Source organism: Maniola hyperantus, chromosome 19, assembly GCF_902806685.2.
Source record: "Maniola hyperantus chromosome 19, iAphHyp1.2, whole genome shotgun sequence".
In the NCBI taxonomy this organism is placed as follows: Eukaryota; Metazoa; Arthropoda; class Insecta; order Lepidoptera; family Nymphalidae; genus Maniola; species Maniola hyperantus.
Genome location: NC_048554.1, coordinates 12,893,619 through 12,911,841, shown reverse-complemented (window position 1 = coordinate 12,911,841; position 18,223 = coordinate 12,893,619). Strand labels below are relative to the sequence as shown.

Below are 18,223 nucleotides of genomic sequence, written 5' to 3'. Positions count from 1 at the left end.
CAGCCTTCCTCATCCAGCCACTTCCCGCCAGCCTCTTTATATCGTCGGTCCATCGTGCTGGAGGGCGTCCCACACTACGCTTGCTTAAACGCGGTCTCCACTCAAGGACTTTTCGGCTCCAACGGCCATCGCCTCTACGACAGGCATGACCTGCCCACTGCCACTTCAGCTTGCTAATAGTTTGGGCTATGTCAGTGACCTTGGTTCTCCTGCGGATCTCCTCATTTCTGATCTTGTCCCTCAAGGAAACTCCTAACATAGCCCTCTCCATAGCTCGCTGAGCGACTTTGAATTTGTGGACAAGGTTTGTTAGTGTCCACGTTTCAGCACCATAGGTGAGGACGGGAAGAACACACTGGTTAAAGACTTTCGTCTTGAGGCACTGAGGAATTGACGATGAGAAGACTTGACTCAATTTTCCAAAAGCTGCCCAACCTAGCCGAATTCACATACACATCACAAATTTCGTCACTGAGAGTAAGTGGGCTGTAGCTTAGTGGTCAGAGCGTCGGGCGCGATCCCAGGAGACGCGGGTTCGATTCCTGCCGGTTCACAATTTTTGATATGTATTTAAAATTATATATGGAATGTAATGCTTTACCTTTCGACCAGTTCTTTCATGTTGATCAGTTCCGCTTCAAGCTCGCGGCACCTCTCGGCTTTTTCACGTAATTTTTCTTTCAATTCGCTCACGTCGGACTCTTCGCGTAACCTGAAATCATATGTGTCTGTGAGGTCTGCCGACAATACTCTAAATATATAAAAGGAAAAGGTGACTAACTGACTGACTGATCTATCAACGCACAGCTTAAACTACTGGACGGATCGGCCTGAAATTTGGCACGCAGATAGCTATTATGACGTAGGCATCCGCTAAAAAGGGATTTTTGAAAATTCAACCCATAAGGGGGTGAAAATGGGATTTTGAAATTTGTGTAGTCCACGCGGATGAAGTCGCGAGCATAAGCTAGTCTAAATATATAAAAGGAGGATTTTTGAAAATTCAACCCCTAAGGGGGTGAAAAAGGGGTTTGAAATTTGTGTAGTCCACGCGGACGAAGTCGCGACCATAAGCTAGTTACAATAATATAATTATTCATATTAATTAAACTTATATTTAAAATTAAATATTATATTTATACCTACCCTCTATATTCTTCAACTTACCTAGCAACCACGACCTCTAGCTGCTGCTTAAGCTGTTGTTTCTCCGCATTGAGCTTGTCGAGTTGCTGCTGCAAGCTTCTAGTTAGTTGCTGCAACTCGGCATTCGCGGCGTCTTTGTCGGAGAAGTCCTTCGTGTGTTGGCTCAAGTTGGTACGCGCTTCCGTTAGGTCTAGCTTCGCTTTTGCTAGCTCGAAGGCCTAAAAAATGAAGTGTTTTAAAGATATAATGCTAAGAAATTAACTTAGCTAATTCATCATCACCATCATTTCAACCCATCGCTGGACGCCGACCCACTACTGAGCACGGCAGAATGATAAGGGTGTGGCCGCCGCCACATTCGCAAGCAGATGGTGCTTCACACTCGTACGAAGAAATCAATCAGCAGTCATTGGATACGACAGGGTCTTCTCCGGTTGGCCGAAGGTACGGGCCTCGAGGCGTAGCCTCCTTACCCGGGTCATTGGATACGAACCCAAGCCTTGATTACTCACGTCGCTCTCACTAGATGGCAGCACGGATGCCATCCTCGGAAGTGAAAGTAGAACACGCAAATCTGAGTCGCACTACAGGAGTTTTCTGCAATCTGCACTATATATAGAAGTTTCAAGACACATCCGTTGGCCCAGCTGGCGCTACCGAGCAAAACCAACCGCTCGGTGGGAGATCTCCCTTTGGTAGGGTTGAGCCCACATACCACTCTCGTACAAGGGTTTAGGCCAAGCAGATTGGCAGTCTTAACATACCATCGAGAACATTATAGAGAATTCTCATACATGCAGGGTATCCTTATGATGTTTTCCATCACTGTTAAAACAAGTGACATTTTATTCCAAAAAACACACATAATTCCGAAGAGTTGTGTTTCCAATATCGTAGATCGGGAATGAAATGTCTACGTTATAGTGCCATTCGCCATATTAACTGTCATGGCAAAAGTACGATTAGTATAAGGGTAAATCGTACCTTTGACGTACGAGTTGATGCATGGAGCAAATATGGCGAGGGCGTTCTCAAAATTTATGCATTATACATACCTTGTCATTTAATTCCTTCTTGTGAAAATCGAGCTCATGTTGCAAAAGCGAGATGTGTTTCTTGATCTTAGCTAGCTGTCGCTTGTCACTGTTCGCTTGTCGGTCCGCAGTTCTCTTCTCTTCTCCATTCTTGTTCCTCGGCGAAGGGCTTCGCGACACCATCTTCAGCTGCTCCCTTAACGCCGCTATCTCGTTGTGGTACAAGTTAAAATCTTCTTGAAGGATCTCTATTTCAGTCTCCTTATCTTTTAATTTATCATTCAGTAGTTTTAGTTCTTCTATTCTTAAAGCTAAGTCGTTGTTCAAAGAGTTGACTCTTTCTAACTCAGTTTCACTGTTCTGCAGTTTGAGTGATGCGTTTTCTTGTTCTTTCTCTAGTTTGCTAAGTTGTAGTTTCAGTTCTTTGTTTTCCGATGAAAGTTGATCGTTTTCTTCGATAACCTTTGCGATGTCTCGAGTTAAAGTGCCAACGGAATCTTGCATTTGGAATAATTCATTCGTTTTCTCCTCTAATACAGTTTTCGAGTTTGCCAATTCTTCGTTTTTATCATTTAGACATCTCTGTAGATCATCTAAACGATCTAAATGCTGATTTAAACTGTCAATCTGTTGGTTTTTCTCACTAACTAATTGTTCTAGTTTCTGCAGCTCATTTATCTTATCCCTCAACTGTTTATTTTCCATTTCACATTTCTCTAATATGGTATTTCGTGATTGGAGTTCACTTATTTTTATTTCTAGATCGGATAATTTGGTCGTTAAATTTCTTTTCTCTTTGGCAAGTTCTAGAATCATGTTTTCTCGCCTTAGGATATCTTCTTTGAGCAAATGTAGGTCTTTTGATTTTTCGCTGGCTTCCTGGGCCATTTCAGTGAGCCTTTGTTCCAGAAGCTTCTTATTCGAGGAGAAACTTTCTAATTGGTTCTCGTAAAACTTTTTATCGTTCTCCATAGTCGCCATAGTATTTTCTAAAAGACCTTTCAGTTCTTCTACTTCCTCTTTTAACGCTGGGAACTCGCACAGTTGTTCCTCTGCATTTTTCAGTTCAGATTTGCAAACGTCTAATTCTGTTTTGGATTTCTTTATTTCATGTTTCAACTGAGTTAATATATCAGGGAAGTTTTCTTGTTTAATATCTAATGCAATGCCGAGTTCTCGCAAGGACGTGAATTCTTCAGTAGCTGTTTTATTATCACAGGGTTCTAGTGAGAAGTTTATTTTCTTCGGTTCAACATTAATGTCTTTACTTTCGTTGACGTCTCTGTTGGGGTACATTGAGCAATTGCCTGGTATGTTTTGAGCGGTCGAGTGTTTGGCACCGTGTCCGAATATTGTGGTTTCGTTAGCATTTCTCGTGTATAGAACCCTGTTTTGAGTTGAAGTTAAATGTACGGGTAAGGAGTCAGCTCTCGGTGTGTAGTTGACGTCGAAATGATCGCCGAATTCCACGTTTAATGAACTCATATTGGGTCGTTGTACTTCAGGCGGCAATGTCCTATTTATATGTGTTTTATCTCTGAATTCGGGTGCATTGGAACTGATGTTTTGGGCTTTCAGTTCCGCCCGACGCATTTGCAAGTCCTGTTCGTCGAACTCTGATATGGAGACGATATCGCTGAGCGTGCGAGCGGACGCTTTGCCCTCAATAGCCTCGCTTTTTTGGTTTTGTTCATCCTCCAATTTGAGCGCTGTGAATGAATCACGCAACAAATTAGTGGCTAACTAGCGAGTCTAGACAGCTGTGTCAAAGCTAATGGGGTTAACCTAAATAGATGCAACCAAATTGGAGGTAATCCAAAACGTAGTGCACGTCCGAGATAGCATTTAGGTACCTACAGTTCGTTAGTCAACAAATGTAAGGGATTTTAAATGGTATTTTTTAATGTTACAAATTACATAAATGGTCAAAACGGCCAAATTAGTAAATCTTAACAAATTCATAACATACCTAATACAGTTGAAAACTCGCAAAAGTCTTGTAAAAACAAAACGCCTTCACAAATGAAATGTTTTCAGAAGAGCCAAAGGCTCTTTTGAAAACATCGATTTTCACTAGTGTTTACGATCATTTTATCTAAAAAATCATTAAATTCAAATTCATAAATACTTATTTTATACTAGATGATACCCGCGACTTCGGCCGCGTGGATTTAGTTTTTTAAAAATCCCGTGAAAGCTCTTTCATATCCCCGGGGTAAAAAGCCTATGTCCTTCCCCGGGATGTAAGCTAACGCTGTACCAAATTTCATCAAAATCGGTTAAACTGTTGAGCAGACAAACACACACACTTTCACATTTATAATATTAGTATGGATTCAACTGGTGGGTCTCAAGATGTAAAGAACCAAAAGCAGATTTCAGCATATCAACAATACCCAGATAGAAAAGTTACCCATAGAGAACTTACCCATAATTTCATTCAATTGTTCTTCCTTCTCAGCTAAAGCCCGCTGCTGTTCCCGGACTGTGGCCTGGAGCTTCTCCTTGTCACTCTCCAGGCCCCGGATTATGGACTCAAGTTGGGCGATTTTGGACTGAGCGTTGGAGAGCTCCCTTTCCAATATGATCACTTTGTCTTTAGGATTACCTACAATTATTTCACAAATATATTTAATGCTGTAAAATTTCTACTGACAAATATCGAATAAAATAATGCAAAGTATTATATTACATGCTGAGGCAGGAGCCCTTTCAGCTCAAACGATACATCGTTTTGTTCTTAGCACTGTCAAACTCGTAGTTTTAAGTTTACCTACTCGTAGTTTTCATTTTTTTTATTTTTAACCTAAATTTGTTTTGCTTTTTTGTCTTTTCTTGTTTTGTGAGCTGAATAAACTTTTATTTATTTATTTATATATTCGACCGAACTAGATTGATATCGTCGATCGGCGAGGATCGTTTCATATAGTAGCTATGACTGATGGTCGCATATTGGTCGATATAACAATCAATGATCGATCGACCGACGGTTCATTGAATGAGCGGCATAGAAAATCGCCAAACAAGATCCGAAAGCCATTCTATCATCGATCGAAAATGTATCGATAAATATCTTAGTCAAAGTCAAAGTCAAAGTCAAATGATTTATTCAAAATAGGTAATAAATTACGCTTATTGATGGTCTGGTATGGTGTTAGATTTGTAAGATATAGTGGTGATAATTATAACGCAAACTTAAAACTAAAGCTACGAGGGTTCCAAACGCGCCCAGGTCGGGTTAGCTTATATATACCTTTGATGTAGTAGGAACGTCGATTGAAAATGACTAATCTCAATGTATTTTAAATCGATAGCATCGATCGACGTCTATAGGATGTGTATAGTACCTTAGGTTTGTACAAACTTACATGAATTTCCATAAACAGATTGTTTTTGGTCGCCGTTCTTATCCCGCTCCTCCAGACTCTGTTTTATCCGCTGTAATTGCTTGTCTTTGGCTTCTAGCTCTTCTTTTAATCTTTGGACCTGTGACACATAAAGCTTCGGTCGTATTAAATTCTTAAACTTAGCGCTGTACATCAGGGAATTAGAGCGAACCCTGGCAATAGAACCGAGCGGTGTGTGTACAATGATCATGGAGAGACGAATCACCGAACACGTACTGCTCAAATACAGTGTATCTGCCCAGCGCAAAGCCTCTATTATGGCTCCCCAGCAACACTTTCTGAAGTTCTTGGTTTGCTTCCGCTGGGCGGCCCTGCTTTTAGCTGGAGTGATCTCGGCTAGCTAGAGTGATCCGGCGGGGAGCCGCACCAGTCGTCTCATATACAACAGACAACTACGTATAAAGGTCATAGCACACTTAAACGACTCTGCTCCCACCCGGCAAAAAGAATAAAATTCAAATATGGGCTTTAAATATTGCTCTTTAGATATATTTTACATTGGCATCATAAATTAGCAGACAGCTCGCTGTCAGCGAGCTTACCGCCGTCAGACTGCTCGGTAGTTGACGCCTCGCAGGCCGCACGTTGTAGGCGAGCGGTCGGCGCGGTGCCCGCGCGCTTACTGCTAGCGGTCGGCGCGGTGCCCGCGCGCTTACCGCTAGCGGTCGCCGCGGGGCGCGGGGCCCGCGCGCTTTGCTAGCGTTCGCCGCGCCCGCCGTCGCGTCGCCCGCGCCGCTCAGTCGGTCAGTATCTACACCGAGTAAACCGCACGTTCGATCTCTTTCCAAGTGTTTTCGCAGATATTGAACGCATTCATTATGAACAAAGAAAAACTTATAGAAGAAGTTCGAAGATATCCCTGTCTGTACGATGCCAGTGACGCAAAATACGCAGATTCTGCCAAAAGGGATCAAACATGGAAATCTATTGCTAGAACGTTGTCTGCAACAGGTATGTATCTATCTACGTACAATCACACTAATATTATAAAGGCGAAAGTTTGTATGTGTGTGTGTGTGTGTGTGTGTGTGTGTGTGTGTGTGTGCGTGCGTGCGTGCGTGCGTGCGTGCGTGCGTGCGTGCGTGCGTGCGTGCGTGCGTGCGTGCGTGCGTGCGTGTGTGTGTGTGTTTGTTACTCCTTCACGCAAAAACTACTGGACGGATTTGGCTGAAATTCGGAATGGAGATAGATAATATCCTGGATTAGCACATAGGCTACTTTTTATCCCGGAAAACCAAAGAGTTCCCACGGGATTTCGAAAAACCTAAATCCACGCGGACGAAGTCGCGGGCATCAGCTAGTCTATACTATATTAAAAACGTATAGGAGGAAAATTGTATTTTTTAATAATTTTTTAGGGTTCCGTAGCCAAATGGCAAAAAACGGAACCCTTATAGATTCGTCATGTCTGTCTGTCTGTCTGTCCGTCCGTATGTCCAGCCACTTTTTTCCGAAACTATAAGAACGATACTGTTGTATGGTAAGTAGATGTATTCTGTGAACCGCATTAAGATTTTCACACAAAAATAGAAAAAAAAACAATAAATTTTGGGGGTCCCCATACATAGAACTGAAACTCAAATTTTTTTTCATCAAACCCATACGTGTGGCCCCTCCACACGTATGGGTGGTATGGTAAAAACCATGCCTCTCTTTCACACTAATCATCCTTCCTATTTGCATTGTTGAAATAAGGAAAGATGATTAGTGTAAAAGAGAGGCATAGTTTCTTTATCCTTTTGTTTCCTAGAAAAGATGAACTACTTTGCAAGACGGGCGTTCTGGGTAGTTCTGGCACGTGGTGCTAGTGAAGAGTTTCTGTTCTTTTCACAAATTATAAGTGTGACAAGCACAGTGATGTTTCTAGCATTCCAACGTACAAAAAACTAGCAGTTTAACTAGCAGCATGATAATCTTCAAAATTATTTTGAATTAAACTAATCTTTTGCACCTTGATATGAAAAAACGATTATAATACCAGAATTACGAAACAAAGAGTACCTCATTTAAATTGGCATTAAATCAGCAAGTTTTTCTTATACAGGGTCATTTTTCCGTAGTACATTTTTTTTCACAGTGCGCTTTTAAAGTGACACTTAATTTTTGGTAACGCTTTAAAAGTTTTGGAAAAAATTAATTGCTCTTGTAATTTGGTAGCCAGAGCTAAAGTACATGTTGAAATAATAATTTTTGTGGTACCTAGTCTATAAGATATTTATTTTTCATAAAACAAAATATATTTTTAAAATGAAGGGTAAAAGTTGCTCTAAGTTTTTTCCTCGTTATTGAATATTTTGATGCAGCCATGAAACTTGACCTTCAGGAGATTGAAAGTAAGATGAAAACAAGTCTCGAATATTAAAAGCATTTTCGGCACTGTTCATTTCGTTTTCTAGTATTGGTTGCAGGAAACCATTCTCGTTGTGATGTATTGGTTGCTGCATCTCATGTTGATCTAGATACTCTATTTCATAGTTTCGCATAATATTATGTAAAATACATGTCGCTAGTATCAATGTGTCAACGTGTATCGGGTTCACATTAATATTTTTGTTATAAATGCTAAATTTCTGGTACAATATTCCAAATGCATCCTCCACAACTTTGCGTGCTCGTGATAAACGTTCATTGAATATAGTTTGTGCCTCAGATAAGCCACGACAACGAGGGTATGGCCTCATTAAATTTTTCATCAGAGGAAACGCCTCATCTCCTATGAAAACATGTGGTATATTTCTGTTACTTCCAGGTAGTGGTTTATCGTTTGGAATATGTAATGAATTACTTTCAAGACGTCTCGCTAATTTCGAAGATGCAAATATTCCACCGTCACTATTTCTACCAAAAGCGCCTATATCAACTATTATAAATCTATATTTATCATCAACCACAGCCATTAGGACAACAGAAAAGTGCTTTTTATAGTTAAATACAGCGAACCACTATTAGCAGGTGCTATGATGTTGACATGCCTTCCCATCTATAGCGCCGATGCAATTTGGAAAATTCCATCTGTCTTGAAATCCTTGAGCTATACTTTTCCACCGCTCTTCAATTGGCGTTGGAATGAAATTCCCATAATTTGGTTTATGATTGCATTACATACTTCTTGTATAATTGATCGGATTGTTGATTCGCCTAATCTAAGCTTGAACTCAACGTCCTTGCTGAACTTCCCGTGATCATGTATCTGAAAAAACTTCCTCTATAATATTTCTTAGCAAAATAAACACACCTTAGCACACAGACACCTCTTCACTTCGATTTTTTTCTTTTTCAGAATCAGAGTGCAAGAAAACATGGACAAACTTAAGAGAAAGCTATAGAAGGGCAGTTGTTAAGACACGCACAAAAAGTGGTCAGGCTGCTATCTCATCCAAAAAATGGCAATTTGAAGAAGAGATGTCTTTTTGTTGCCGCATATGAAACAAAGAAAAACTATTTCATCGTTAACGGAAGATGATAGTGAAGTGGACGAAAATTTTGATGTTAACGAATTATTGTCAAATCACGATTCTCTCATGTCATCAAATGACTCAGAACTTAATGTCGCCAACCAACCAGAATCTGCTTCAACAAATACCTCAGCAAACTCTTCTTTGTTTCCAAACATCCCTAAAAGAAAGCGATTCAAAGGGACCCAAGAATGTACCTCGGCATCAGCTCAACTTTTACAATATTTACTCAAAGAAAAAGAGACAAATAAGGATGACGAGATTGACAAGTTTTTTTCGAGCATTGCAACAACAGTAAAAAAATTAAATCGTTACAGCCAATCTGTTCTGAAGTCTAGAATATTCAACATGGTGTCTGAATTTGAATTACAAGAAATTCAGGAACAAACTAATTTCTATGCTGGTTCTTCACGACACAATATTGAAAGTCCTTCGACTTCGGGTTATAACACCCACAATACAGGACCTTCGGGCTATAACACCCACCATGTAGGATCTTCGGATTATGACCTCCATAATGCAGGCCCCTCCGAATTTAATACCCGCAATGCAGAGCTTTCAGGCAATAATCCTCCAGTTTTAGAAGAACCGATATTGAACAGTGAATTGCCTAATGCTATACAGAAAAATGATTCCTAAGATTAACATGTGGTAGAATATGTTTCTTTACTAATTTAAAGTTAACATTGTAAGCTATAAGTAATGGAAATTAGAGACTGATTGTTACTATATATTTTTTTTCAAATAAATATGTACAAAATTTACAAAAAAGTTTCTCTTTCACTTACCTCAACGTGACGGCAATTTTTTCTATTGGTGTTATTGCTTGTCTAAATTTCGTATTCTTCTTTGTTATGTCTTTTTCAATAAATGATAATATGTAATCAAATAAATACCGATTCATATGAAAGTAAATGTAGAATTTTTCTTCGTCATCTAATATGTGTCTCTGGATCTGCCAAAATTCTCCTTCTGCATGTCTTGCTTTCAGCATTTTATGCACCCAATATCTTCGTCTGTTATTTCTTGCGCTTCTCTCTTCATCCTCAAGTGCAATAGCAATAATTGCTAGTTCGCGCGTTGTGAATCGGGACATAGTAAAAAATACAAGTTGCTTCAATGGAAACCGATCGTGAACTGCGTCTATCGCGAAAGGCGAGAGCGGTCGGCGGGTGGACAGCTGGCTGTCTGCTAGCTGTCGCCGCGTCGACTGCTAGGGGCCAGCTAGCTGTCGCCGCGTGGACTGCGAGCAGTCGTCTTAGTTTAGGGCGGTGTTGGGTGGGAGCGGTGTTGGAGCAGAGTCGTTTAAATGTGCTATGACCTTAAGGGCTCTTTTCTGGACACGAAGCGCGTTGCGCGTTTTAGGTGTCCACCGCGTGGTTCCATGCGACTGCGCGTGCGCAACGCCGCTTGCTACGCCGGTTAACAAATAAACGCTTCTGCATAAGCGCTCTCATACTTGACCATATGTTTGAATTAACAGCGACGCACCACGCGACTCGCAACGCGCTGCGTCTCTACAAAAGAGCCCTAAGTGCGGAAAAGGAACTCAGGAACTGCTACATTTCAATGTCTTGCGTCCGCCTGAATCCAGCGGCTCCCTGCGACTCGTTTAGTGTCTTGATAAATCCAAAAGGTCGACGGTTCAAACCCCACCCGTTGCACTATTGTCGTACATACTCCTAGCACAAGCTTTACGCTTAGTTGGAGGGGAAAGGGGAATATTAGTCGTCATGATAAACTTGGCAAATATTCTTTTTTTTTTAAAAAAAAGCTTCGCAATCTGTCGAGCTCTGTCGCTTACTCTGATTCTCCTACGGATCTCTTCATTTCCTCAAGAAGAAGTGTGTTCGTACCTCGGCCTGTGTATCGTGTAACTGCACGCTGAGCTGGCTGGCGGCGGAGTGCGCCAGCGCCTCTGCATCGTTCCTCTGTTGCTGCAGGCGCGCTGACAAGGACGATATGCGCAAAGCCTGCTCCGACATGCGCGCCTGCAGGACATCTCGCTCAGCACGCACCTCCTGAGGACAATATTTTATTTATAAAACACTTCAAACGCCCTGAAAAAGAGGGAGGTTATGAATTCATCCATACTTCCATACTAATATTATAAAGGCGTAAGTTTGTATGTGTAAGCCGGCAAGAAATATTGTATATCGACCTTTAGAATGAGATTTCGGCTTTGTAGAGCGTTGTCTCTGCCACTCATACCTATGTGACGTTTTGTCGGTGTCAACGACAGAGGATTCCTGCCTACGTCAGTACAAACTTAAATTATCTCAATTTGTTCGATAAAACAAAGCATTTGATACTACTTGAGAGTGGGTACTCCTACGCTCATTACTCAAACCACTAGTTAACCTATAAAGCTTTTATCCTATTAAAGATTGATAGAGCTATTACAGAATCTTTATCACTGTTTTGTATAGTACGCGACAGGTCGAGATGGCAACCAGGATGGGGACGCCATGCACATCCGCACAGCATCCACGCTAACTAGGTGTGGCATAGCGCGGGTGACGTGCGGGGTGTGGAGCGTCCCCCGCCTCCAGTGGCGTGCAGGTCATAGATGCATAAATGCACTGCTTACCCCAGTTGTTATAGCTTAATGCTTATTTTTCATTATAGCCTACCAGTAACCTAACTAATGCCTACCCTGGTCTCAAATCCTGTGCACGCCACTGCCCGCCTCATACCCCGATAAAAAAAAAAACAATACTTGAAGCGAGCTCCAGTGTGGGAAAATTCAGTTTTCCCCTCACAGTTAAAGCAACGTGCGTGTTTCCGAGTGCGCGTAACCGGCGGTTAGTCGACGAGCTATATTTGTCTTCCCGCCCCAGTTTACTCGGAGAAGTCCTCATGAGAGTCATAATATATCATATTCGGGTCAATACTAACGCAAGAGGAATAATAAACCAGCATTTGTAAGCTTTTCGCGCTAAAGTTGCGAACAGAAGAATTTCGAATGGCCCATGGGGCCCATGTATGGCATACTAAAATTATAAGTTGACAGGACCGCTTATGTGATTTCGAAATCAGAAATGAGGAGATCCGTAGGAGAATCAGAGCAAGCGACAGAGCTCGACAGATTGCGAAGCTTTTTTTTTAAAAAGAATATTTGCCAAGTTTATCATGACGACTAATATTCCCCTTTCCCCACCAACTAAGCGTAAAGCTTGTGCTAGGAGTAGGTACGACAATAGTGCAACGGGTGGGGTTTGAACCGTCGACCTTTCGGATTTATCAAGACGCTAAACGAGTCGCAGGGAGCCGCTGGATTCAGGCGGACGCAAGACATTGAAATGTGGCAGTTCCTACAAGAGACCTATTTCTAACAGTGGACGTCTATCGGTTGATGATGATGATAGGTTTGTGTAGAAATACAAAAATATTATGTCGTAAAAGAAAATTCATTTACTTAGTAATAAAAATTGTAGATATATTTTAATGTACATAACGGGTACATAACACGAACAATTTGATGTTTACATGTTATTGTATGTCGATATTTCAACCCAATTCCGACCACGGGCCGTGGTCGTGGGTCGGGTCGGGCGACGTTTATCTACATTGAAATATGTCGTTAAACTACGAAATAAGCGTAAATCATAAGGTTATTATAGAATTTTCTTGCATAATTAGGTGATTTATTCAATTTTCTTGCATAATTTCCCACGCAAATAGAAATCGTGTTTGTTTTTATAGTGCGCATTTACAGCAATAGCACTGTGCTAACAATTGCAAATAATAACGTGTACTCATTGTTTGCCGACTATATCCAACGTTTCGTTGGGTTGTGAACACAAACATTGTTGCCAACTAGACAATGAACAAATCCACAGAATATAGAGAGGGTGGGGTGGCCTTCCAACATCAATGAAAAAATCTATATCTAAATATATAAAAGGAAAAGGTGACTGGCTGATCTATAAACGCACAGCTCAAACTTCTGACGGATCGGGCTGAAATTTGGCATGCAGATAGCTATTATGACGTAGACATCCGCTAAGAAAGGATTTTTGAAAAACTATATCCCTAAGGGGGTAAAATAGGGGTTCGAAAGTGTAGTCGCGGGCATAAGCTAGTACGAATATAAATAGAATTTCTTTCGCAGAGCTGGAAACATTTTTGTGTTGCACCGACTAACCTCAGCTAACCTCTATCATTGTGGCCATCTGCATAATAAAGAGATTTGACGTACTGTACAAGATCACCGCCGAGTCAAGTGATGCCAATTGCTATTGTGTACTTGTTAAGACTGCGATGCGATTTGCCCCGATCCGTCAAAAATACTACGAGCGAAGTAGGCTCGGCTAGTACATTCGCAAACTTTATATTCCCAAACAACTTTCATTCACACATTTCAATGTCGAATTCTTTCATTCCCCTCAATAAATACATTTAATGTTGTAGTGGTGATAAACACTACCCATAGGCGAGGAAACTATAAACTACTGCAGTGGGATTCAGTTACTAATCCCTCTACGCTGTATTTGTATTAATTACACTGCCAGAGAGTTTTACAGCTTCTTGAAAAGTTATATGCCCAGTTTTGAACTTCGATATAAGAATATATCCGATTCTAATAAAAGTGGACGTTTAAAATCCATATTCATGATCAACCCATCGCCGGCTCACTACTCAGCTCGGTTCGTCCTCTCAGGCTTAGGCCATAGTCCGTCACGCTGGCCAAGTACAGATTGGCAGATTTCACACACCTTTGAGAACATTATAGAGCACAATGTTTTCCTTCATCGTTAAAGCGAGTGATATTTAATTTTTTTGAAACATCGACCTTTCAGATAGCGATTTTTCTCATAGTCGTTTCTTAGCTGACACGTAACCTGAAGAAAACGTGACCGAAAACCCAAATACCAATTTTTCAGTCAGTTAGTCAGTCAGCCAGGACTTTGAATTTTATATATATAGATTGATAACGGTATCACTAAATAAAAACGTTGACACAAAAATCGCAAATTACTAGTGACTGTGTTATTGTGATAAGCTTGTGTTCACACTAGAAGCATCCGTAAACAAATCTCAAAAGTTACAAAATATTAATGCAAAGAACTTCTGAAGGCAGTTAATGAAATGTTGTGGTAAATAAATGTTAGTCGCTGCCAAGATACAATGTTTTGTAGCTTGGCAGTCTCATATCAAATTTTTAACAACGACAAAAAAAATTCTACAGCCCTTAAAATAACCTCGAGTCTGAATTTTAATAAAAAAAAGTCTATCGATTATCTAAATATATAAAAGGGAAAGGTGACTGACTGACTGACTGACTGATCTATCAACCCACAGCTCAAAATACTGGACGGATCGGGCTGAAATTTGGCATGCTGATAGTTGTTATGACGTAGGCATCCGCTAAGAAAGGTTTTTGCAAATACAGGTTCATAAGGGGGTGAAATAGGGGTTTAAAATTTATGTAGTCCACGCGGACGAAGTCGCGAGCATAAGCTAGTTTAAATTAATTTAAAACAACTTTATCGTTAACAAAATTACAGAGAGTAAGAATACAGGATACACTTAAAAAAATATATGCAAGGAATAAAAATAAAATGTTGTAGAAAATAATAATGTTAGTAGCTACAAAACCGTCTCACATCTGAACAACTATGTCAAAAAAAATCTACAGTAAGTACATAAAATAAACTCGAGTCAGAATTTAACCAATTAAAAAAGTGAGTATATCGATTATTACATGAAAAATGCAAACTCACCGTGAAATCCGGCAGGCCCATAGCAACGTACCTCCTGAACTGACTGTACAAAAACATCACCGACACCCACACTAATCACACCTCATTGCGAGAAATGCTTACATTGTGCCGATCCTTTGTGCTACCAACTACGCTTTACACATGGACACTGGGACACTAAGCTGTCTCTCCGTTACACGCACCATACAAACGTATAATACGCGAAGGTCGAGATGTCAGTCGGGGATCCCGCACCGGGTTAGCGCGGGGGATGTGCGGGTGTGCGGGGCGCCCCACCCCGATTGCCACCTCGACCTGTCGCTTACTATACTTTGGTTCTCATTTCAATATTAGCCAATCAAATTCGGCGTACATTTGTAGATACGTTCTAGAAACTAATATGTTCATCGTTTGCCAGATTTTCGTAAAAACAACTAGTTTTAAAGTTACACGGGTTTAATGACGTGTAACTTTTAAACTGAATATTTTAACGGATATCTGGAAAACCGCAAATATAGATATTGGTTCCTACCATCTACAAAATTTCATTGAGTTTGATTGATTAGTATTTAAATGAGAGACAAACTGAGTTTATATGGGGTGCGCAACGAATAAACCGCTCTTAATGGCGGTGGAGGTTATGAAGAATAATGATTAGGTGAATTTACACGATGGTGTTTTGGTAAAGACCTTTTTACAGCAGAACACGTCGCGGAACATGGGAACAGACTGAAAGCCGCGAGCTACAGCTGGGAACTGGGCGGGCGGCGGATCAAAGTGCAGCGAGCGTGTGAATTGTTGGACGCGGTAATTGGAAGCGTTACTCGTAGTTGCCGATTATCCAATTAACTTGTATTTGCGGGTATTGTGCATAAAGCTAATTTTTCTCTAGAGAATTATGTGAAAATAGCATAGCTTTTATTGCTGTGAAATGAGTTTTGGAAACTTTATATAACTTCATTCGCGTAAGATCGTTTTTAAAAATCCTGTAGCAACTCTTTGATTATCTGGGATGAAACGTAGTGTATGTTCATTTCCGGGATGCAAGCTGTCTACGGAGATAGATAGACGAATTTCTATGTAACCTTATAGCCTCAATAGCTCAACGGTTAAAGGTGGGGACTGAAATTAGCAAGGGTCGCCGGTTCAAACCCCAACCCATTGCACTATTGTCGTACCTACTCCTAGCACAATTGGAGAGGAAAAGGGAACGTTCATTAATTTTACAAATAAATGATTATTTATTTATTTATTTATTTAATTTATCCAAGATCCTGATCCAAGAAAACAAGAAAAAGCAAAGATTTTTTGATCTCTTTATGAATTTTAATATAAATGAATTTGCATAGGTATTTCAAATATCTTTGACTATATTATCACAAAAATTACTCTTACCAAAGTTTATATTCTAAGCTTGTAGAAAGATAAAACAAAATGAAGTTTAATTTAATCTATAGTACACCAAGCTTCTTGGATTTAACTGGCATGGCCCAAAATAGTCTCATCCATGTTCATTGTTTAGAATACTTATCTCGGAATCGAAGTTAGGAGAATTTCTAGAAATAATCGCAATAAATAACATGCCAGGTCCATAAATTTCCGACTGAACGACATTATTGTATATTTAGCTCTCATACAAACGTACTCTACGCATGTGTGCATAGCACGTGGGTGTGTGAGTGTTAAAACAACGTGTAGGGCTGACAGCTATTTCGGCGCACGCGCAGGTTTTCTCTACTCTTGTTATAGATTGACATGTTTGTTTTGATTTGATGACAACTTAGCGCCTTAACTATAAGTGACTTTCCAGTCTACAATAAATTGACTAGACTATATTGCAGTCTACAATAAATTGACTAGACTATAATAGACCTATCGGTTACTGTGCGGTGTTGTGTATTATTACTGACTAGCTTATGCTCGCGACTTCGTCCGCGTGGACTACACAATTTTTAAACCCCTATTTCACCCCCTTAGGGGTTGAATTTTCAAAAATCCGACCCGATCCGTCCAGTAGTTTGAGCTGTGCGTTGATAGATCAGTCAGTCAGTCACCGTTTCCTTTGAAATGTGTTTAGATTATTGTAGAATGGTAACAATTCGTTGCTTAGACCTCCTACTTGACCAGACACCGTTGACAAAATCCAAGTAATTTTACTTTGTGATTGTGAATTGAACTCAGAGTAAAACTTGTGTAGTGTATATTAGAAGGTGTGTGTTGTTTTTAGGGTTCCGTACCTCAAAAGGAAAAACGGAACCCTTACAGGATCACTTTGTTGTCTGTCTGTCAAGAAACCTACAGGGTACTTCCCGTTGACCTAGAATCATGAAATTTGGCAGGTAGGTAGATCTTATAGCTGAAATTTGGGGAAAAATCTAAAAACCGTGAATTTAGGGTTAGATCACACAAAAAAAAATGAAATTGTGGTCATGAACTAATAATTAGTATTTTCAACTTTCGAAGTGAGTGCGACTATATCAAGTGGGGTATCATATGAAAGGTCTTCACCTGTTCATTCTAAATCAGATTTTTATTTATTTTTATGCATCAAAGTTTTTGAATTATCGTGCAAAATGTCGAAAAAATACGACTGTAGAACGGAACCCACATTGCGCGAGCCTGACTCGCACTTGGCCGGTTTTTTTTAGTAAAAATAGCAAGCAAAAGAGCAGGCGGGTCACCTGATGGTCAAAGAATTAGTTTGGCCATTCAAAGGGGTAATGCTGTCAGCATCTTGAGTACAATGCCTCGCTGCGATGCGGTGGTCTCGATGATGTTTTAGATTTAATTTAATTTATTCAAGTTTTAATTTAATGTTGTTTTATTTTGCTTTTAATTTAAATTTAAGTTTTTCAATATAATTGTCTAGGTATCCCTTTTTAAAAGGAATTGAACTGACGATTTGTTTAGAAAGTCACGGCACACAATGGCCCCGATTCTCTCGTCTCTCTCTAAACTAAATTTAGAGTATCTGCATCCTTTTCTTTTTACTAATGCTAAAAAAGGAACGGAACATGACTTTCACATTTAAAGACTCTAAATTTTAGTGCACAATACAAATTTAAACAGTAGGTTCGCGAGTGCGTGCTAAAATCACGGGTTTACCATCTAAAAATTAAATTTAGAAATGTCAAACTGCTTCTGTCCTTTTCATATTACAATAGTAAGAAGAGGGTGCGAATACTCTAAAATTAGGTTGTGCTTAGTAGACCATAGGTTCATGTTTGTTATGCATTTGACATGAGATTGGGCAACTTTTAATTGGGTTACTTTTTACGACGTGTTAAAAGTCGAGCATGCATTTAATGTGTTTAGACAATGCGAGCCCCGTCGTTATCATTTACAAACATCTGCAGTGCGCCAGTAAAAAGCGCATAAAACCTCTCACGAGGGTTTTCATATGAAGAAAGTTATGTCGTAAATTAAAATAATGGGCATTGTCTGTCGCTGTCAGGAAAAGACAGGGAACAGCACGA

At 40.1% G+C, this 18,223-nt stretch overlaps 1 protein-coding gene and 1 long non-coding RNA gene across 6 annotated transcripts in view; one reads left to right on the top strand and one right to left on the bottom strand.

The window, feature by feature from the left end:
• LOC138403671 (uncharacterized) overlaps positions 1 to 18,223 on the top strand; it is a 331,305-nt gene that overhangs the window by 206,000 nt on the left and 107,082 nt on the right. The window lies entirely within an intron of this gene.
• LOC117991513 (putative leucine-rich repeat-containing protein DDB_G0290503) overlaps positions 1 to 18,223 on the bottom strand; it is a 71,566-nt gene that overhangs the window by 470 nt on the left and 52,873 nt on the right. For all 5 annotated transcript variants that reach the window (XM_069505044.1, XM_069505045.1, XM_069505048.1 and 2 more), the window contains 6 exons: positions 10,899 to 11,063; positions 5,549 to 5,666; positions 4,609 to 4,788; positions 2,202 to 3,889; positions 1,168 to 1,364; positions 602 to 712 (listed from right to left, as the gene is read on the bottom strand). In XM_069505044.1, the coding sequence (XP_069361145.1) occupies positions 602 to 712; positions 1,168 to 1,364; positions 2,202 to 3,889; positions 4,609 to 4,788; positions 5,549 to 5,666; positions 10,899 to 11,063 (2,459 nt within the window). The remainder of the gene's footprint in view (positions 1 to 601; positions 713 to 1,167; positions 1,365 to 2,201; positions 3,890 to 4,608; positions 4,789 to 5,548; positions 5,667 to 10,898; positions 11,064 to 18,223) is intronic.